This window comes from Sturnus vulgaris, chromosome 1, assembly GCF_052056855.1.
Source record: "Sturnus vulgaris isolate bStuVul1 chromosome 1, bStuVul1.hap1, whole genome shotgun sequence".
Lineage (NCBI taxonomy): Eukaryota > Metazoa > Chordata > Aves > Passeriformes > Sturnidae > Sturnus > Sturnus vulgaris.
The window spans coordinates 16922083-16944738 of NC_142243.1; the positions used below are offsets into that span (position 1 = coordinate 16922083).

General features: G+C 39.2%; 1 protein-coding gene across 2 annotated transcripts in view; it reads right to left on the reverse strand.

Annotated features, from left to right (window-relative positions):
- The window catches only part of GPR158 (G protein-coupled receptor 158), a 192828-nt gene that overhangs the window by 97290 nt on the left and 72882 nt on the right, over window positions 1-22656 (reverse strand). For both annotated transcript variants that reach the window (XM_088160375.1, XM_014882219.2), the window contains exons 3-4: window positions 10044-10146; window positions 2627-2844 (exon numbers count right to left, since the gene is read on the reverse strand). In XM_088160375.1, the coding sequence (XP_088016501.1) occupies window positions 2627-2844; window positions 10044-10146 (321 nt within the window). The remainder of the gene's footprint in view (window positions 1-2626; window positions 2845-10043; window positions 10147-22656) is intronic.

Genomic DNA, 22656 nt, shown 5'->3' on the forward strand with positions numbered 1-22656 from the left:
AAGCACTGAGAAGTCTTTTGCAGTCACTTTTACTAAAGAGGTAACCTGATCCCATCTACCTTCTGATATTACTGATCAACAGCCAGATCAAAATGCCACATATCTCCTCTTCATTCCTTTCAGCACTGAAAGGGCCTGATTTAACACCTTTAATTTTCACCTCCCATCTTTTGCTCCCTTGAACACTTTGAAGTTTGCTTCTTGATATAGTAGCAGTATGCTGTTCTTTCTGTTAAAATGCTGCATTTAAAACTATTTTTGGCAACCATTTGAATATTGTAGTGCTACACGTGGGAGAGAATCCAAAGAAACGCTCTTCTCTGACTCCCACACAGCACAATGGAAATGAGCAGTTTAACACAGTAACTTTAATCACAGACATATATACTAACCTAATTGTGGTTTGCTTCACTAACAGTTGGAAATTCTCAAAAAGGCAGATATTTTGAATATACTTCAATATGTGTTCTTTCATTTTCATGGTTTTACCTCCTTGGCAGAGAGTACATAGTAAGCTAGTAGTTTCCTTCCTTCACTCCAAATTTCTGTCATTTCCCAACACAAAACCAGCAGTTTTCTTATGCAAATACTCATTGTTCTCAGTATGTTTGCCCTTCATGCAACTTCTCATTTCATGGTAAACACACAAGATATTTTTCCTGCTGTACCAACAAGATGAAAAACACTAAATTCAGATCCAAGAAAAATTCAACCCAATGACATGAAAAGCAATGAAAAATCTATCAGTTTCTATTCCTTGAAAACATCAATCATAATGGAAAGGTTTGTTAACCACCATATTATTTCTTTTGTCTCATGTTCCCTTCCCTTTTCCTTGTAAGATACACATTTAGAGAAAAGTCAACTTTCCTGTAAGGTACCAAAATTATAATTGAATCTATCTCTGGTCAACTGAATGAACTGCAATGTCTCAAAGGCATCATTTTTCTTTCAGGGAAAAATACTGCTTTGTTTTATGTCTGATTCTCATTCATTCATATGTCATAAGAGGGAATCTGGAAAAAAATAAGACAAACTTTTTTCCAGTGACTGAAAAGCACTTTAGAAACAACAAAAGATGTGTACATGCCTCTTTAGTATTGCTTTGGTATTAAAGATTCAGATTCCATGTGTTTCTTTACTCATAGACTACTCTGGAGAAATGACTAATCATCACAAATGTAAAAATGTGCTTTTCACGACTAGCAGGGTTTTTTGAAACACAAGATTTCTGTGTTATGTCTAATAAAGATGTATCTTTTTACTCTAGCAGATATCTATATCAGAACATATGCAAGTGTACAAGTGCAAGGGTGAATACTATTTCTCAACATATTTGTGAGAAAACATAAATATTTCCTATAAAACAATCAATATTTCAGTGTGCACAAAAGAAGTCAAGCCCAGCTTGCAATAGCTGCATATCACTTTTTAAGTCTAGAAAAAGTTTTCACTCACAAGAAATTCTTGTCATGATGCTGTCTAGGACATTAAAAGTGAGTAACATTACCGGATTAAAACCTCACAAAATTGGAATGACGTTTGTCTGCTAAGTTAATGCCAAGCAACTAAACAGATGCCTACAGCAAACTTTTCATAACAAAAAACTTTATGAATACAATTAGGTCTGTAATTTGAATCATTTAATATAATATCATTAAATACAAAGACACTGTCAGAAACAGAAGAGGGGGGGAAAAAAGGAATGTTATTGCTTGTTCTGTGATTTCCTGGCAGGATATTAAAGTCTTTCAAAATGAGCCACGCATTTGTAACACAGACACTGCAGGATCAGGAAGACTGTGGGATCAAGTGTTCCAAAACCCAAAATGGAAATACTTATCTGGTTATAGAAAGTGGATGAAGCTATTAATTTCAATAATGTAGCATACTGTGTGCACACCTATGTTTCCAAAAGGTAGGTAGTGAATATATGCCAGCTTCAGTTAATTTCTTTACAGTAAATTTGAAGTTTAAGAGAATATTCTGCATTTACTGAGGCAACAGTGAGATTCCAAGAGATGCTACCATTTTTTGAGTGATGTAAAAGCAGAAAATTCATTAGCTTAGTACATAAATGCTGCATCAGCAATTTACAGACACTCCTTAGTATACTCATGCTTTAGTGAAAAGAAATAATAATCTTTAACCATAGAATCACATTTAAACTCTCTAGGAACGAAAATTGTTCAGAAATATTTCTCTTTGCCATAATTATTTTCCAGCTAGTCTCAAATATATTGAAACCAAACATCATTCCCAGTAGTGGTAATGCAGAGACTTTCAAGATCCCAAGTTTCTAAAAACCCCATGTCCCCTTAGAGATGAGTGTAATTAATTGGCCTGATTTTCCAAAATTATTTAACAGTTTCCTTTATTTTTGCCTCACATCTATAAATGCAAGCATATTTCACTGGAAGATAAAAATTGCTCAGCTTTTTTTTCCTTTTCCCAAAACCACATAAACAATTTAGGAAAACATTCCAGTTTGGAAATCCCATCTTCCCCCTGAGCTGCGCTCCCTGCCTGAGAAACTGACTCTCAAAAAGGGAAGCTACACACCCGGGATAAAGGAGCGTGTACCACAGAGAGAGGAGGAAAATCAGAGTAAAACACGTGGGTTTACCTTGGCCTTGCGGAAGTGGTAGACCACCAGCATGCTTATGAAATCCAGCAGCATACAGAGCGTTTGGAAGGAGATGATAGCCAGCCGTAAGTACTTGTCCTCCTGTGCGTAGCAGGGAGTGTCATCTGTGCAGAAAGAGCATCCTTCTCTGCAGGGCAGGCAGGTGTAGACTTCCTCTGACAATTCACCTCCAGGAAAGCGATTTTCTGCATCCTTCCCTGAAAGCAGAAGTGCGAGGGGAGACACTTTTAGTTGTGTGGAATGGGGAGTTCATCACCAGTCCTCTGCTGGGCTTCCTTTCCCTCCCGTCCTCTCTCAATAGGTTACAAAATAGCTTGGCCAGTGCTGCTTTTCTCACTGAACCATCCTTTGTAACATTCAGAAAATACAGACCAATGAGGAAAGTGAGCTTATTAAACATCAAATGCTTTCCTGTTATAGTTAAAGTTGGCTAAATCTGCACGGGAAATTCTATGAAGAATAATTTTGAATGGGGAAAAAGTTACATGAAATATTTGGGAACAATGAAAGGATTTTACACAGACAGATGAAGGGCAGACCCATTAATTACCTTATGTTCATAGTAAAAGCTCTGATCCTATTTCAGATTGTTCCTCAATTTTATAAAAATGCTATCTAGTGAATTAATGAGATTCATTCATTCAAATTAGATTAAACCCTTCTTAATTAACATTGGTTCAACAGGATGTTGCACGATTGCACTACTCTGTCCCCAAAGCAAAACCAATGCACTTAGACTAAGTATAGTTTTCCATTATTCACACAAGAATATCAGGAAGAAAACCTATTGGAAATTTAACACTTTGTCAAAAATGTTAATCAATGACTCTTGAACTGACACCTCATCCATCAGTGTGAACCTATCAAGAGCGCACACAGAAGGAATCCTAATTTTTCTGATCCATGACACTTACCCACAAACCCCTGCAAGGCTGCTTACCCTACAGGCCATGAATAGAGTTAAAATGTGAAAGAGAAAGGGGGCAAAAAAAAGAATATTGTTAAATAAAAGGAAAAAATTGGTCTGTTGAAAATGTTTTTTATAGGCAAGACAGCCTTAGGAATGTGGCTGAAGCCAAATCAATGGTGTGTTATAATGTGTGATAACTCCTCCCACTTTTCACAATTCTAGAGAACTGCTTCAATTTCTCTGAAATTCTCCTCTGACAGTGAAAATCATGCATTGCTGAGTCCTTCAAGAGACGACCTATTCCACCTATGCTGCACATAGACATAGGCTTATGCAACTCTCTTCAGACTTTCAGCTGGAAACAATTGAAGCAGAAGGTTATCTACAAGGGTAATTACTTCTTGCTTTCTCAAATCTATGTCCAAATGCGCATGAGTGCACATCTGCTGCCAGGCAAAGCCTGGGAAAGGGACAGAGGCCATGCTCCTTGTCCTCAGTGTAGGATGCTCCCACATCCCAGAATGAGTAGAGAACAGGATGGTATTTCTCATGCAGATCGTGAATTTCGCCTTGGAGCTGGATTCTAAACTAAGATGTTGGAAACCTGAATATAGCAGAGCAGTGCTTACTCATGTTGGAAGTCAGATTTTTAGATACAAGGAGTCAGCAAGAAGAGATCTTGTGCTCTTTTGACCCAGACTGTGTGAGACAGGAATGGAAATCTTGGAAAATCACCATGCTTGGGCATACCAAGCAGATGGAGGACCTCTAAGGAGCACCAATGTTGAAGATATTCTAGGACTGGAACTTCTCTTCAGAGCACATACCCATGGACCTCAGCCCATTATTATTCCAAGAACTTTAACAGAAACCACCTTCTCCAAGTCTAACATCAGATCTCTGCTTTCCTTACAGCTAGAGCAACAGACCCACACTATCCTCTGCCAGAGACAGAAGTCACAGTCTCCCACCTCCCATCTCCATATCCAAGCCAAGAGTGCATTCTCTACTGTCCAAGTTTTCCACCTCATTTCCTCAGCATTTAAGTTCATGTCAACCTCCTTTTCCACCACACAGCTATTCCTTTATAATTTCTATACTTGCCCTTCAATTAGCCCATCTCTTTAAAACCTCACATTTCTGAGCACCATAAGTAATTTGTTAATATATTTTTATTGTGTCGACTAAATAAATTATTTGCAGTATAAAAACTTACATACAGAAAAATACAATTCAAGACCCGCAGTTATGAGACTACTACTACAAATATTATATGAATATGGCTTGGTAATTTAGCATGATCTGAACTTGATGCACTTACTTTATTTGTGAACTGTTCAACCTTGAAAGTCATTACAAATACACTATATTCCATTTTATCCAAGCAGTTTCTTATCTGAATTATACATGGGAGTGTCTTTATGTGGATGCTCATCACATACTACAAGGACAACAGTTAAATAAACAGTTGCACATTGAAGTAAATGTCCCACAGATATGACTTCATAACACAACAGCAAGCTTTTGTTTAGATGTGTCTGGTGCCACGTTTAGAGACTGGGATGGGCTGCACAGGGAGGCAGTGGAGTCATTGTCCCTGGAGGAGTTTAAGGAAAGACTGGAAGAGGCTCTCAGTGCCATGGTCTAGCCTATGGCAGTGTTTGGTCATGGGGTGGACTCAATGATCTCAGACATATTTTCCTATCTACTGCTTCTGTGATATTGTCTCTAGTGTACAAAGGAAGATCACTGATGCACATCTTCTGCACTGCCACCCAGGACTGATTCTTCTGTGAATATCTTTTGGCTATCAAATGGATGTGGAGATGCCTGAAGAACAACTGGATGTGGCACCCAGTGCTCTGGTCTGGATAACTAGGTGGGGGTTGCTCACAGGTTGGATTTGGTGATCTTAGAGGTTTTTTCCAACCTACTGGATTCCATGATTCTAGGTGATTCTTCCTAACAAGTAATAAAAAAGAGATTGAAAAAATTGGATCTACATGAAATTTTCCACAATGCAATGAATAACAATTAACAATTCCCATATTTTTATTTTTAGTCTTTTTTCTTCTTGACAAAAAGAAGGAACTTTTTTCAGAACCTCTAAAATAAATTCTTGGGGAACAACTGTTCATTGTATGTTCCACTGACAGAGATATTGTCCACCCACACCCTTGCCTTGACTATATTGGGCACAGCTGCCCAGTGCATGGTTGAACATTTCTGCCCCTTTTGTCTGGTCCTGTCCCCTCACCAAAGTCAATGTAACATCAGTTCAAGACACAGACAGTCCAAGCCAAGCCTGTTGTGCTTCCAACAGAATTGCTAGATGTTTCATAGTGCCTTGTCCTATCTCAGCAGTTCTTTGGGATTACATGTCTCCTGCAGTGAATAAAAAGTTTTTCCTCCTTAAAAGATGACAAAAGATTCTAGACATTGGTAAGGTAGATGGATAAGAAGTCATTTCTGCTCTGTGTAAGGCAGCAGCAGTTTCAGCACTGTCACAAATGAGATGGAAGCAAACACTGTGCTGCAGGAGTTAAAACTGAAAATGAGGGAGGTGTAAAAGAAGAAAAGAAGAACAGAAATAAAATCTAGCAAACAAAAAATAGAAAGGATAAAAAGGAAGGAGAATAGAACAAAACAAAGTAGGTAGAAAGTAGGAACAGGGACACAAACTAACATGAATGATAATAAAATAAACCACAAAGCTTAAATGTTTCAGCTATTTCCTCTACCATATTTTTTTCTAGCTCTTTTCTAGTCTATCCCAGTCTTATTTTTCTGTCTGATTGGCCCATCTGTTTTTGAAATGTTCTCCTGAGGGTAACTCTTCATCAGCTTTGGTTCTCCTAAGGACACTTTGCCATGCAAGGGATGCCTCAGCAGCTGCAACACTGCCAGCTGAGATCTTCCTGCAAAGTAAGAATGGCACCACAGACTGCTGAGAGCCAGGGCAGGGACTGCTTTGTCCCAAACCAAATCATCCCACACTCCAGTCAGAAATCAGAACACAGAGAGCGCAGTGCATGCTGAGCACTGAGCAGAACAAAAGACTGATTCTGCCCCTGTTCTATAAAAGAGTATATTTAGGAATACTCCACTTGCATCAGCATGTTGCAGTAATTTGGTGAGAATATAACTGGGCCTCTTGGCACCAAAACCTGATCATCAGCCATGGTCATAAGCCTCACCTCACAAAGGGATCACTGAAGTCAGTGACAACCTTCCTATGTGCAAAGATCTGCACGTGTGGGTTTTGTTGAAGAACCAAAGCCAAAGGGCAGGTATAAAAAATGATAATTCCTGTAGAACTGGAAACACCTCTTGGAAATTTTTATGTGATCATGGCAGTGTTAGAGACAGCAAAGTCCCATATTCAGACAAGAGAGCCACTTCTGGTGTAAGCAGGGCAGGTTCCACATCCAAACAGCAAGAGCTGAGAATTTCTGCAGTATATGGATGCATTGCTAAAGAGTAAAATTCAAGGCTGAACAAAGCACCATTGTTCTGCTAAAGATTTTTCAATGCAAACCTGATTACCCCATGAGGCAGAGAACAGAAGTGCTTTGGAGAAGGATGTTACAGGAATGTTATGTAAGCATATAAGTAATCATCAGTTAGTCTATTCTACCTATACTAATAATGCTACCTAAAAATGAGCCATTAGGAGAAAGTGCATAACCATGTATTCAAGCACTTACAGGTTAATACAACCTGTGTACATGAAATGTGTTTTGTTCTAAAACCTATTTCCAACCTCAAAAGACACCCTGGAAGTATGGTAATAACTTTGTCCCCTTCTAGTACCCAGGGTCCTCATTAACATATCCAGAAAAAATAGAAAGGTTTTCCGTGTTTTGGCACCATCAGCTCTGAAGATGGAATGCAGACTTGGGAGGGAAATGCCCTCCTGCCTGGCTTCTTATTCAGTAAGAGAACAGCCTGAATTCCAGCTGTGTCTGTCCCACACACTCTTTGGGAACCTGCAACATGTGCAGCCTTCCTGGGAGCAGCAACACCATGCTGCTTTAAGACAGAAAAGCAACTGATTTGAAGAATCTTTTCTACATAGGACACTGTTTATGTGACATTGCAGGCTCCCAGAGCCTAGCAGTAAACTGTGTTAGAGTTCAACATCTCTGCAAAGCTATATTATGCAGTTATCTTCCAGACTCAAACCAAAACATTAATCTGGGCCAAAAGCAGAACCTTTCCCCCACTCAAAAGCTGGATATTTCCAACACAATGTGCAACTGTAGTTACCTATATTTTGCTGTGGTGCAGAATACCAGCATCATTGAGAAATGCTCCCATTTCAAGACACAACACAACCCAATTTTTCAATTGAGTGAAGTACAAAGCTGATTATTTTTTTCTATCTATCTCCTTTCTGATATTTTGAGACCTGCAAATCTTTGCTGCCTCTTTATTTTCTTCCACTAGGCATACTTTCTAAATGATTAACATTCCTATTCAGTTTCATCTCTTTTATCATCAGATTTCACCAACCTAGCTCCACAAAGAGATCTCCAGGTCAGACGGCTTCTGTCAAAACTGCTTGCAGAATTCGTGCCTAGAATTCCTATGTTAACATAATTTTGAGCCACCAAATACATACTACAGCTATTTTAGCCATGTCATTTTTTTCCCTTTTCTTTTTACAGAAAGCAGCTGTGTGACAGGGCCAAGTTTTCTTTGAACCACAGGCTTTTCTCATTACTTTAGTCATTTCCAGTTTCACTATTCACTTTTTGAAATCATCTACACAATCTGGCAGATGGAGCTGCATCTGGATGAATGAAAAAAGTTCTTCATTACTGTTTCAAAACTCAGGTTACCTCACAGCAACAAAGGCTCAAATCAAACTGGACCCCTACATCCTTCAATATCAGCATTTACAAACTTCCTTGAGACAAATTTCACTTTATTAGGAGCTAAATAGCCATTTAAAGGCTCTTCATTCTATAGCAAATGAAGAAAACATGAGGGTATTGTTTTTCCTATCTGAAGACAAATCACCCTCTGGGGAAACATGTTCTTGATGCTGACTGCAGCTGAAACCAGGTGACTAATACATACCAAACATATATATTTTGCAAAACTGATATGAAATAAAGTTCATCTCATCCCTAATGATCAATGTTGTTATGATCTCTAGCCACATTTTTGTGTGTGTTCTATGGCATTTGGTATGAAGTTTTCTTTAAATGGTCTCTCAAGGAATTAAATCCTAATTCCACCAGAACATGCTGCATTTCAGGAAGAACCAAACATCCTCCTTACTCTAGCAACAGATTCACACAGCCCAGAGAAATAGCACTATCACAAGGCTGCCTTCTGCAACACTTTACAATATGAAAAGACAAGGGAAACACTTAGCAGATAAACTGTTGAACAAACTGGGCTATTTATTCTACAAATATGTACAGGAGACATTATATCCCCTATATATATACACACATATATATATGTGTACATTAAGTGATGATTGGTAGTGGAGGTGTTTCTCTTGGGGAACAGAAGCAGTTATTTTCACACAAGACACAACGCAGCCCTGGACCAAGCCCAGTGAAAGTCACTCACTGCCATTCCCTGGATCTCTCACACAAACTGGATCTCACAGCGAGAGCTGATGACATGAACCTCTGGCTAAAGGATGGTGCAAAAAATCTGGGCATGAAATGAACCTGAAAGCAGGAGGCACAGAAGGATGTCCTGTTACATCTCCAAGCAGCAGCTTTGTACCTGTGACTGCAGCCTGAGCTCTACCAGTACAACTGCAACAATTTCAGCACAAAATCCATACAGAGATTTGGTCACAGGATGACAGTAACAGACATCAGCTTTGGGCATGCAGTTTGTCTCTTTTCCCTGACAAGCATCAACCAAGTTCTGTTTTTCCTATTGTGGGCAATTCAGTCTAAGAACCATACAATATTTGTCCTGGGCATGTGTAGGGTGTATGTTATCCATTCATACAGCCAAACAGACTCCCAGGCTTGATCCATCTCTACTATTTCGTCAGCTTGTATTAGAGTTTGGATGCTCCTTTGAATTCTCCTTTGCAAATGAAGTAAAATGAAAACAATTAAAGCCCGCACAAAGCCAGGAGCTAGGGCATTCTCATTTCCTCTGGCTAAACAGAAAATGAGTAGATTAATTTCCAGAATACTTGTGCATGAGCACAAATGCCAGAAATCTCTATTTCCCCTTAGCAAGGCTTCTTTTCATGTTTTTTAATTTATTTACAAATCAAATATTCTTCAAGTGGGTATGTTTTACAGGATCCTCAAGAGCACCGTGAATGACAAACCAAAGGGCTAGAACTCCTCAAGTGATTATATAATCCGAGAGTTGCAAACATCTGGGATTTTACTGTATAACCCTGATGAGGATAAAAAGAGGCCCTGTATTATTAATGCTCTGTTTTCCTTTTTTTTTTGTTTTTTTTTTTTTTTTTACTCAAGCAAAGGCACTTACTCTGAAAGCTGTTCACTGAGAAGATGTTGGGATGATAGAATCCAGCCTTGCAAATACATTTGTAGGCTCCAAGCACAAATCCAAGTCCTTTAATTGGCATGCACTGTGAGAAAGGAAAAAAGAGAAATGTCATGCAGATGATCACACAACTGTATACTCAGATGTACATTCAAGCATAAAAACATTACAAGATACTCTGCACAGACTTCTAAGAACAAATAGGCACTCCTTCCAGACTGACAGTATTTTCTCAGCAGCTTTTCCCATAGTCACATATCACTCCAGCTTTTTTGCCTTGTTGTTCATCTCCAACAAACAGCAAAGGCAGCTATAATCAAGCCTGTCCCGCTGATAAACTGACCAAGTGACAAATTTGACTCTTGCACATTTGATCTAGGCAGGACATTAGACAGCTGTGTTTTTTTCCTGAAGGGTTTCCAGCACTTTTCCCCAGCACAGCAGGTGGGTTTCAGAGAGCTGGAGCTCACACTATGTGAGGAAGAACATGAACACCTGCAGCCAAGCCCCAACTTCTTGCACATGCCAGTGCCCCTACAACAACAGCAAAGTATACCTAGCCCAGCTAAGAAAAAGACAACTACTTGTTAGAGAAAATGGCTGCAGAGATAAATCTGACCTGGCTGAAAGATAATAAACCTATGCAAAGAAGAGCCCCATACTTTTAAAATATCTTGTAATTTTTCGAGGTAGCAATAATGTGAATCAAGTTTTGTTTAAACTCAGGTTCACTCTTGCTTAGTTTTGACATCAGGTCAGCCACAGCAAATTTATTAGCATGACAGAACATCTATTGTCAGACTATTTCAGGACATCAAATGGACTTTGCCTAGCACAGAGGGGAGAAACAGCCCACCAACATAAAGGTAGAAACACTTGTAAGGTGATAATTCCCAGTACAGTTTAGTTCACTTCATCAGATGAAAGTAGTAGACTAGATGCCTTTCCCATGAGTAGAGGTGTACCAATAGCACAGGTGTACAATGAATACGAACTAGACACTAGCAGTTCCTCATTGAATTGAATTAAATTGAATGATTTAACTAAAACAGCCTCTGTCTTCTCAACCTCATATTTTTCACTTGCTTGTGACTGTCTGTGAATTTAGGATCTGCTTCAATATCTAACTGCCTGTGACTGGAAGGAAGATGCAGAGGACAGGGTTTAATAAAAAATACCTGAGTATAAAAAATTCAAACATACACTAAGAGAGGACAGTCTGCACTGTAGACACTCAAGAAAAACTCAGAAAAAAAAGCAAAGAGATTCTTATCCTCTCAAACTTCAGCTTTGTGACATACTTCTGTCTGATGTTAGTGAAGCCACTTTGCTTTTCTTTGCCTCAATTCCCCAGAAGATGTCATCTCTTCTCACACCCTTTGCCAATGTGATGTCAGTGCAGGCAGTGCAGGCCTGCAGGTGCTATTGGAAAACAACTATTAAGTAGGAAACTGGTATTCAAGAACACTGAAAATTCATTCAGCCTTTGTATAAGCATGAAAGAAGAAAAGAAAAAAGGAAAGAGAAGGCCCAAAACTTTTTTTTCCCCCCTACACTTTATCTTCACCCTGCAGGAATATGACTGTTGACAGGGTGGAGGACAGGACAAATTGAAGTGGGATGAGTGCGTGTGCAATTCCAATGACAGCCAAGCCTCTTTAACCAAGCACAGAAAGGTAGTTAAAGTAGTAAAAAGACTTTTTCAGAGAAAAATTCTTTTCTGTGTTCTGGCTTCTTGCTTTGTAGCATGAAGGTACATGCTGCTGTAGAGACAGCATTTTCTTTTTGAAGAAAAGGAAGAAAAGAAGTAGCTCCTACTGTATTATGTGAATACTGCAGCACCCCAAGTATTGTATTCATAATCTTTTGCCACTGAACAAATTTATAGAATCACAGGATTGTTCATATCAGCTATGCTGCAGGCTCATTAATCTGTTCTGCATTAAAAGAAATGCTTTACTGATGAATCTTTCACAAACATCCAATATTCACATCAAATAAAAACCTGTAACTTTTACTTTATCGTCACTGACCAGTCTAGAATTTGAAAATGGACAAAATACCCCAAATGCTGTTATCTTTCATTGGTCTAGGACGTTATCATTTTTTCCAGAATTTGGCAGCTGTAATACAGTTTAAAACCCATCAGTCAGATTGTTTTTTGAAGTCCACATGATCCCAGGCAAAGGTGTAATAGGGATCAGAATATCATGTTGACAGGTGGGATGGAGAGAAGGAGAGAAAGAAGCCTAGATCCCTCTAAATGCAATTTCACACTCTGAAATTCCACTGTGCTCTACATTGCATGGAAACTGACTTTTTAAAAGAAATTGCAGCACCTAGGCAGGAAAAAAACACTAAATACTATGAGACTAAAAATGGGAAAAATACTTCCTCTGGAAATAAAAAAAAATCACTCTTTTTACAAAAGATTTAACAGATAACCAATGGTGACAAACACTATGGTGAAAAAGGTAATAAACTGTTTTCTGCTGTATAACAGGGGTTTAGCAAAGAAAGTCCAGATTTGTTTGCTCTGTCTATTTACAGATAAAGGCTTTTCCTGGCTGGCTGTAGGTGAATCTACATGACACACAGCAGGTACAAGCAGGCAGCTTCTGTCCTTGTCCTGGCAAGTGGCACCTGGTTCCAGTGGCCCCAGTGGCAGGCTCTGAGCCCAAGCCTTGCAAAGCTCAGCCCAGAGTTGGCCATGAGCTTCAGACCCTCAGGAGCACAGGAACTGAGTGACTCACATCAGGCTCTGTAGACACAGCCAGTAAAATATTAATCTGCTGCTAAGTTACTTAAGATTTGATTCATACAGAACTTGGCATTCAATAAAAGGAGATGTGTGAAAAATACCTGCTTCTACATAAGCAAAAAAAAAAAAAAAAAAAAAAAAGAAGCATAAAACTGACCTGGTTTCAAATTTCATTATAAACGGGAAAGCACAGCACAGAGAATAAACCCACCATATTCCTGAGTATTTTTGCCTCAACAGTAGTCATCAGCTTTTAAAAAATCATACTTTAATCAATTCATAAAAGCAGCTGCCTTAGGTTGGATCAGAATCCCCATTTAGGCTTGTATCACACCTCCTGCCAGCAGCCAGTGTTGAGGCAAAGAGTGAAAGATGCAGGTGGCTACTGAGAGATCCTGTACTGATCTGCCCTTCAGGACACCACACTCCTAAATGGAATTTGTATTGCTTTAACTTCAGGCTCTCATAGATGGCTTGGTTACAATTAAGATCAGCTTTATCATCATGTTTGCTAAAGAGTAATAGGTGTCTGTAGAATTCACAGAGTGCATTTATTCTACCTATCTGTTCCCTGGTATTATATTTTTAGCTCTCCAGAATTAGTATAATGTAATGACTCCAAAGCTTTTTATAGTAAGCTTTAAATCATATGTTCAGACCAAAAAACCCCCCTTAGATATTCCATGAATATTTATCTTGAGATTATTTATAAACAAATAGCTCTTGAATTAACACAAGATTGTAACATATTTAAACACAACATCTAAATCAGTTTTTCTTAAGTCTGTACTGGTTAAATTTTATGCTGCTTGTTGCAAAGGACAAAGTTGGTAAAAGCTAACGTGATAAAGATTATCTCTGTTGGAAAGAAAACAAACCCTTCAAATAACCTGTACAATTGCTTTAGAAGTCTGAGCCAAATCTTCTGGCACAAGAGAGACAAAGCCCTTCATCAGATATGATTAGCCAGAAATCAAGTGATGAAGCATTCAGCAGACACACAAAGCAGGTAAGACATCCAGAAGGGGAAAACAGGGCAAAACCAAAAAAGTAGTTTAAGAGAAAGCATGTGGCATCATGTCCCACATGTAATTTAGAAACTCAGTTCATCTAAATTAATCCATACTGAGGCATTCTGGAGCACAGGGGGCAAACTAGTAATTTTGCAATTTAAGAAAAAAAAAAAAGCAAGAAAATGAAACAAAAAATTAATTTGAAAAAATACTAAAAATACAGCCAGCCTTGAGTTGGATATTTCAAGTTTTTCAAAGAGCAGCTTTCAAAATCTGCATTTCCACGTGCATAAAGCAATGAGAATGTCTCCCTTTTCTGAAGTCAACTCCTTGTTTAAATGATGCAGTAAGAGCAATGTCATGATAGGTAAAGCCTAACAAAGATAATACAAGTAAGCCTATGTTTCTTTGCTCTGGTTAGGGGCATCACATAAGGGATTTCCATAAAATGCAATGTATAGAGTAATTTTGTACCTGGCACTCAATAGCAGCTGGAGCAGGTTGGTGTCCTGCAAAACCCCAGGAGGATTTTTCTGATACTGTTTACCACTCAAGTCAAACACACTCACTCAGAAAAAAAAATAAAAAACAAAACCCACAACAACAAAAAAACCAAAAAAATAAGAAAAAAAAGAAGAAGAAGATAAAAGCCAGAAGTCAGTGACAGCTCTGTCATTGAAAAGGCTTTAGCCATTGTCTTTTCTCTTTTTTTTTCATTTATCCTTCAAGACCAGACTTGTGTTACAGTGTGTTTGCAGCCTCACAAGCCAGCAGTGAGCACAGCCACACATCCAGGAACCTTGTGCATCACCTGGAAAGCCCTGCGTGCCTCCAGAGAGCTTGGGAGGCAGCCAGCTTGCCAACCACACTAACACATTGACTTTTCTTTTCAAACACAACATTTAGGTTCAAAACAACAGGACAGGGTTGGCCACTCTATGGTTTTACTGCAGGCTTACTTGGGCCCCTGTAGCTCTCCTCCTCCTTTCTGAATGCATTGGTGGAGTTAATTACTTTTTATATTCAGGTTTAAAATGTGTTTTCCTGCAACAAGGGACTTAGAATAACATTAAATTGTTTAAATCTGAGTCAGTCAAAGCACAGCAACAGCTGATCTGACTCAGCTTAGAGCAAAGGTAGTTGTCAGGACAATATTTGTCTTTATAGTTTGATGCTTTGCTAAAAATTCTTCAGTGCTTTTTAAATTTTATTTTTCATTATTCTGATTTTGTTAAGCATAGGATGAGAATAGTGATGGAAAAAAATTCACACAAATAATAGTAAGTGACACATGACTGCTGACAAACGATGAGCAGAAAAGTTAATGTCATTCACTAAATATAAGGGACTGCAGAGTCTTTAACATCTAATTAACCTCTTTTGAAATGTGTCTCAGTTTGGTGATCAGGCTGTATGTTTGAGGGCACATAGGATTGACTCCCTGCTGGTTCTCCTCTTCTTCACTTCACCAATGATGATGTTATCAGCCCATTGGTGGACAAACTACAAATCTGCAAGTGCTAGTGAAAAAAATAACGGTAGAAGTGGAGCATTTTGCAAAGAAATGAAGAGGGGAGATCAGAAATATGTAAAAGTCATAGTACCTTCTGGGAAGATGGTGAAAGCAGAATAAGTTTAATTGGGCAGTGTCTGAAAGCAGGTTACATGGGGACCATGGTGGAGCAGAAAACTCATCAGCAGCTGTTGTCAGGCACATGGAGAACCCATGGTCAGCTTACTAAACTTCCCACAGTCAGAATTCTTTACAGACAGATCAAAGTACAACAACTGCAGCAATTTTCAGAGGATGGGTAGGATGGGTAGCTTGAACACTCATAGGTTCTCAGCAACGATATTTTTTAAGACAGATTTTTCATTACTGCTGAAAATACCTGTGCATTCTACAAGCAGACTACTTTAAAAATAAACATCTCTCTATTTCATAGTCTGGAATTGACATTGATAACCTGAATGTTATTTTAGAACACATCAAACTTCGCTTCTGATTAACATACTAAACAATAAAATTACAATGTCTCCTCTCCTAGAAAACTGCACTGCAATTACAGGGGAACTTAACAGACACCAAAGGGACTGAGAATTTTATAGCCATTAAATACTGCAGTGTAATTAATTCAAAGGCACTTCCTCAGGGCCAGATATCCTTGGCTTTGAAGATGAGTTAAGACATTTTTCACCATTAGCACAGGTTAAACTTCATTTAGAGCAAAGTTTAGTTCACTTCCTCATTGGCTTAACTGAGAGAGAATTTTCTTCATACTGTCTCTCTAATCCTTTCTTCCTATCAGGAGGATAATTGCAGGCTCTACACATGGGCAATACTGGAAATATCAAACATTATCTGCAGAAGACCTTCCAGAAGTTGTCAAGTAATATCCCAAAACACACAGAGGTCCTTTACCTCTGGATGTCTGGTTCTGCCAGCTACTTCTGCATTCATCTGTGGCTTGGCAGCAACTGTTCCAAAGTTTGCTTGGAAGATGAGCCACACAGTGAGACAGGGGATAAAGAAAGCTTGCCAAAATCTGCAAGAATGTGAGTAATTTCCGAAATCATTCAGGGAGGGGGGCAGGGAGAAAAGCTGTATCTATTCCTGACCCTACAAAAGACGCAGTGTTTTAAGAAATGCAGAAATCCCTAACTTTGTATTACTTATTGTTGTCAATTTTTAAACAAAATTTTCAGTAGGCCCATCTCTGCCAATAAATGCAATTAGTGGCCCTAAGACAATGCAAACTATTTCCATTCTGAAATCCATTCTGCACATTTATAAACTTTATTAAAAAGACGTATTTACAGTACTAAAAACAGACTTTCACGTTTTGTTCTAAAGACCAAGAGGAAATACTGGGATAGCCAATCCAATCCAGTAACTCATCAAGACAATTGTGGTGCTTAAGCACAGAAAACTTATTCAGAATAGGAAAGAGTAACAGGGGGTTAGGGTGCATGGGAATTGCACAACTCATCTCACAGCAGGGCACAGCCAAACATCCAGGAGACTGCACCATTCTTTGGAAAGAGTCTGACTGTTGAAGTGCTTCCAGCATGGACAGCCTGCTTGCCCTGCTAGCAGCAAAGGGAAAAAATTTCCTATGGTTCATCCAAAAGCTAACAAATAGCTGCTGTAATCAGTAGGTAATTTAGACACATAATTCAAAGAGGGGGAATAAAATGGTGGGAAAAGGTTCATGATATCTTAATAAGTTAACGTGGACAACATTGCTAAACCAACAATTTCTAGCTGGCAGATGTATCTGTCATTTCTATTGCATTTCCTAGCAACCATTCATATAATTGCTTCTTTATTCCTGAAACATGATTTTTAGACTGATTGCACACCTAGCAAGACATACATAACCACATTGAAAAGATCTGCAACAGTTTGTTTGTTTTCCCAGCCCACTATCACTTTCTGGACTTACGGCTTGGTTCCAGACAGTGCAGCAGGGGTCAGAAACCATCTAAGTTCCCACAAGCTTCATGAAAATAACCTCCAGCTAGAAAAGAGAGACCCTCTGAGACATACCTTTTATTAGACACCAGAGAATGCTCTTTGAGCATGCCACAGTCACAAGGAAATCTTTAGGTGGCACTGGTGCTGTCTTAGACATCAGTGAACAGCATAATAACCTCATAGAAAAACTCAGGAAGTGTGGACTGGATGAGAGGTGGATTGAGAACTGGCTGAACTCCAGATCCCAGAGGGTGATAATCAGTGGCACAGGCCTGTCACTAGTGGGGTCCCCCAGGGTTCAATATCAGGCCCAGTATTGTTTAGTTCATTCACCAACGCCTTGGATGAAGGGACAGAGGCTCCTCAGCAAGGTCACTGTCAACACAAAGCTGGGAGGAGTGGCTGATACCCCAGAGGGCTGTGCAGCCCTTCAGAGGGACCCTGACAGGCTGGAGAGATGGACAGAGAGGAGCTGACTGAAATTCAACAAGGGCAAATCCTCAAGAATCATCTGGACACAATCCTGTGCAACGTGCTCCAGAAAAACCTGGCTTGAGCAGGGAGTTTGGACCAGATAACACACCGTGGTCCCTTCCAAGCTGACCCATTCTGTGATCTGTGATAAGAAAATATATTAGGAAACCAGGCTATAATAATCTGATGTTCCTGTTCCTTGGTATTCAGCCCATCTTTAGGACTTGGCCTATTTTTCCAGAGGTTTTGACCACTCGAGGCTGCCAGGAACCTTGAGTGGAGTCCAACTGGGCAAAGTTGAATAACTTATGTTCCTAGCTACAAAATTAATTCTTTCGGAAATTCTGCTTGAGGATTTTGTGTGAAAGCTGGTTGAGAAGACAGCTATATAAAGGCTCAAATTTTAATATATTTGGTCCATTTTACAGCAGTTTTTAGTAGTGTCACATTAGACAGAAATTGAAGGAAAATACCCACCTCACTAGTACTTGAATGAAGACACAGCATCTTCTACTATAAAACAGAGTCTGACATAATTAATTGCATGAGTTTTTCTGTCTATTTGCTGGTGATTGGTAAAACTGAACTCCCTGCTATGCTCTGTCCATCAGCAGCATGCATTTTAAAAGCATTTTTCTTTAATTTGAGAAGAGAGCCAAATCCTGCAACAGAGTGCTTGCTCTGTCCACAACTTGATCAATAACCTTTCATTAATTTTGCTTCCTTCTGGACTGTAACCTCAACAGTTTGACAATGTGTCAACTCATCAGAAAAGCTAATCTTACTTGCAAGATACTGCCAGAAAATGGGTTTTTCTACTTGTCAAGCATATTTCCATGATCAGGCACAAGTCTCCCATCCTCAGGGTTGGAATTCCCTCAGAATTAAAGTTCAGAGCACAGTTTCTGGGTTTTACCATGATCTGAGCTCTGCTAAATTACAGATTCTTCTTGATTACTTTCAATCCCACAGTGAGAAGAAGCACCATATTGTTGCTGTCAGAAGAAGATCCTCTCCAAATCCCACGGCTTGACAGCAACAGCTTCACACTGATCTCCACAGCCTGGAGCTGCACACTCACTCATTACGAGGCACAAGTCCCACAGAGGTGCTGTGTGTCCCACTAGCACTATGGAAACAGAGCACCCACTATTTGCCAGCTATTTGATAGCTCATTCCACCTCTTCTTCAACACTAGGCAAGCACAAGAGATTTTAAAAATGCTTTGGGCAAGACAGTTAAACTTTTGGGGAACAAATCAGAAACAAAATATAATAACAACCAAATATGAAACAGCAATACACTTGACAAATTAATACCTGTCTAGTTGCTTACTGCTTCTCATCCACGACACCTCAGAGATCAGCCAGGAAAATGAAATCCTGCTTTTTTGCTCTGAACATTTGCCTTTTTACTGCAACCTTTATCAGATTTGATGAAAAATGTCCCAATTTTGAGTAGTAACTGTTCCACAGGCAAGTCCTCACTTCTAGCTCTAAGGCTAGCCAGAGAGTTGGTGATCAAGCCCCATATACGAAGCCATCATATTCTAGACAGATACCTTGAAACTATTTCCTCTATTCTTCTGCTTCACTTATTTCAAATCTAGATTGTTACTTTTTTCCCAAAGCCAATGTAGCCTTGATGACTCATATCTCACTCCTCCATTGCCTTCTGGAGCTGGAAGGTTTGGCCACGAATGCAAATTCCTTAGAAGTTTCATTCTAAATGGCTGCTTTTGATATTTAATGATGCTTCTCTCTGCCCATCATTATTTTTCCTTCAGGTTTGCACTTATTCCAACAAGGCTATTGCTGTGCCCTGGTGATTAAAAGACACTTTTTCCTGTTCTGCTCGACTGCCATTTCCTGCTCAAGCTGAGCTCCTCCTTCATACAAGGCTACAACCTTCCTTCATTTAACATTAGGAAAGCCACACACTATAAAGCTGTCCTCTGAAGGTCACAGTGTCACACGAGCTTTGCTACAGCCCTGTAAAGAGCCTTCAGACTAAGAGTTGTGTCCAGATATCCATAGGAATGGAAATATTCCCTTATCCTGTCTCCTACAGGGAGTCCCTGTGTCACAGCCCTCTCTCATCCACAGCAATTCTAAGTGGGTGTCTGCTGAAGCATATCACCCACATATCACCCACAGCTTAACTGGTCCCAGAGCCCTCTTTGGCACAGTGTTACGCCAGGGAATCCATGGAACAGTCCAGACTCGTAAGTGTGCCAAGGTGGCTGAAAATCTTGGTAGCAGCCCTCCTCTGCTGTGAGATCTTTAAGCAGGACAGTTCTCTTCTTGTACAAATATGAAGTAGAGATTCCTGCATTGTGAGAGCTCTAACCAGGAGAGCTTTCTTGTATGAATCTATGGTATAACTGGTCTTTTCCACAGGAGTGCAACTACATTTAATCAGTCTCCTGAGATGTATAACACTATACATTTCAAATCTATGGTTAAGTTCAAATGTAGGCTGGAAGGATAAAAAAATAAACTTTTTTTTTTTTTTCAATTTGTTCAGTACTGTGCTTTCCCTTGGTTCAGCAATGCCCTGTTTTTGAGCCAAGGTCCCAAACCTTGGGACAGATTGCCCAGTTCCAAAATGAGTTCCCTGCTAACCAAAACAGCAGATGGCCACACCACAGAGATACACGATGATGTTCCGGCTTGCAGCACAAAGCTAAAGCAGAGCATCAAACAATCTCTGGAACCAGAGACTCTGGAACTTTCTATTCCTTCTCCTGACAGGATAACTACTGTTAACACTATTTGAAACACATGTGACTGCAAATTTGGAAACCAATTTCCAAGGAATCATTAAGAATGTCAGAACATCCAGCAAGTTTACTTGCACTGTAATTATTTCTTCCTCAAGCACTGGCAAGAAGTGGCAGAAGAGTAACACTAAAACTCAGGAATCAAAGTGGCCTTCAGGCAGTACAGTACCTATCACTCACCAACTCTATTTAATGAACTTGCATGAAAGCAGGGCTTAATGAATAACAAATAACATGGTACATCATCTGAAGAGAAAGCAAGCTGGCATTTTCTCTCTATTATTCAGCAGCTGGCAGGAGCTGATTCACAAAGCATGATGGATTGGATTTTTTCTGACATCATCAAAATTAAAAGTGAAATTGTTTTCCATTATTAATTATAGAAATGTCCCTTTTGTTTTCTGAGATCGTAGAAATGGTGAAGCAGCATCTGGTAGCAGGACACTGTAGACATATAAACCTCAGCAGACAATAGGATGCTTGGAAGAGTTTGCCTCAGACTAAACAAAATGTCAAGTTTACTTTCCATCTGACAGAGCAAACCCATTTTTATTGGAAGCCACGACAGAAATAGCACCAAAGACTGCCAGCCTCAATGTGACACAGGGTGTGCACGCAGGCATCCACTCTCTATCATTACTTTTTAACTCTCATTTTGAAACAACTTGAAGATGTGGCAACAGTTACCACTTCTACCCACTAGCAAAATCCTGGAGACCAGCAAAGCTACCGGGCAAATCAAGGTGGAACCAAGCCCTTTCTCACATCCATAGATTTTAGTTGGGAACATGTAGATGTTATAAAGTTCACAGCAGAAGAGGAAGCAACTTACAGGTTAAGAGAGAAAATTTTTGGTTGGTATCTTCATTAACTTGCACTTTAAAGGCATCAGATTTTGTTTCATATTTATAAATAAATACTGCTTGCATTTTCCTGGGTTAACAATTCCAGAACAATGATATTATAGCACAGAGGTTTGTAAAATTACCTTACTATTATGTTTTCTATTACTGCTTTCCCCTCTCTGTCCTTTCATCTCTCATTTTGCAAAACAACACATTGCTAAGGGCATGGGACTTGTGACCCACTTCCCCAGAAAAGACTCCCACCTCATCCCCAGGAACAGCACAGACACTCCCTTTGCCTCACTCCAGCAGACACATATTTCAAACACTTATAAAGCACAACACGAGTCCAGGAACCAGCCCATTTAATTTGAAGATCATTTCCAGTTTAAATACATTGACCAGTAGTTTTCCCAATCTTCTAAAAGTGCAAACAGGACACAAACTGGGTCTTCCAGAATTCTATCCTGAGACTTGAAAAATTCAATCTCAAACATTCATTTTATTAAAACAAACAAACAAAGAAACAAACAGGCACAAACCATCAGGTAAATTGTATTAACATGCAGTTCTGCATGGTAAGCAAATTATAAACCAGTAAAGTTTGTAGACAAGAGTTTCTATGGAATTTTCTTCAGTCTGAGCAAACTCTCAAAAAATACTGTTATTGCTTCATAGATTCCAGGAAGCTTCTGAATTTTATATACCAAAGCTGTAATTCTATAATATAGTGAATACAATATTATAACAATATCCAGAAGTTCAATCTTAGTTATCTTATTATAGGATTGCAATCACTGTATTATAGAATTACAAAACTGCATGAATGGACCATGGCAGAATCTTATGGTGAAATCCTACTCTCCCTCTCACATCAACCTTGCAGTGACTCAGCTACAGAATATGTAATGAAAACCCTAAAACCCAGAGGCGATGTTTTGAAAGCTCAAAAATTTCAGAAACATCAGAGGAAAAAGCAAAGTGTTGTCTATTGTCAGCCTGAGAGCCCTGCAGAGCCTGCAAGCTTCCAGGTCAAGTTCAGAGGTTCTTGGTAAAGTTCAAAATGTTCAGAAGTTCACAGGCATGGTCACTCCAGGTTAAATGCTTCCACAGATTGTCAATGTGACCCACCTAGTAACAATCCTTACTTATCTCTCACCTGGAAAATGTTTATTTTGCTTATTTACAGGCTTCTTTCTCACTTATCTAGTAGATCCTTTCTTATCTGTGGACTTCTCTGGG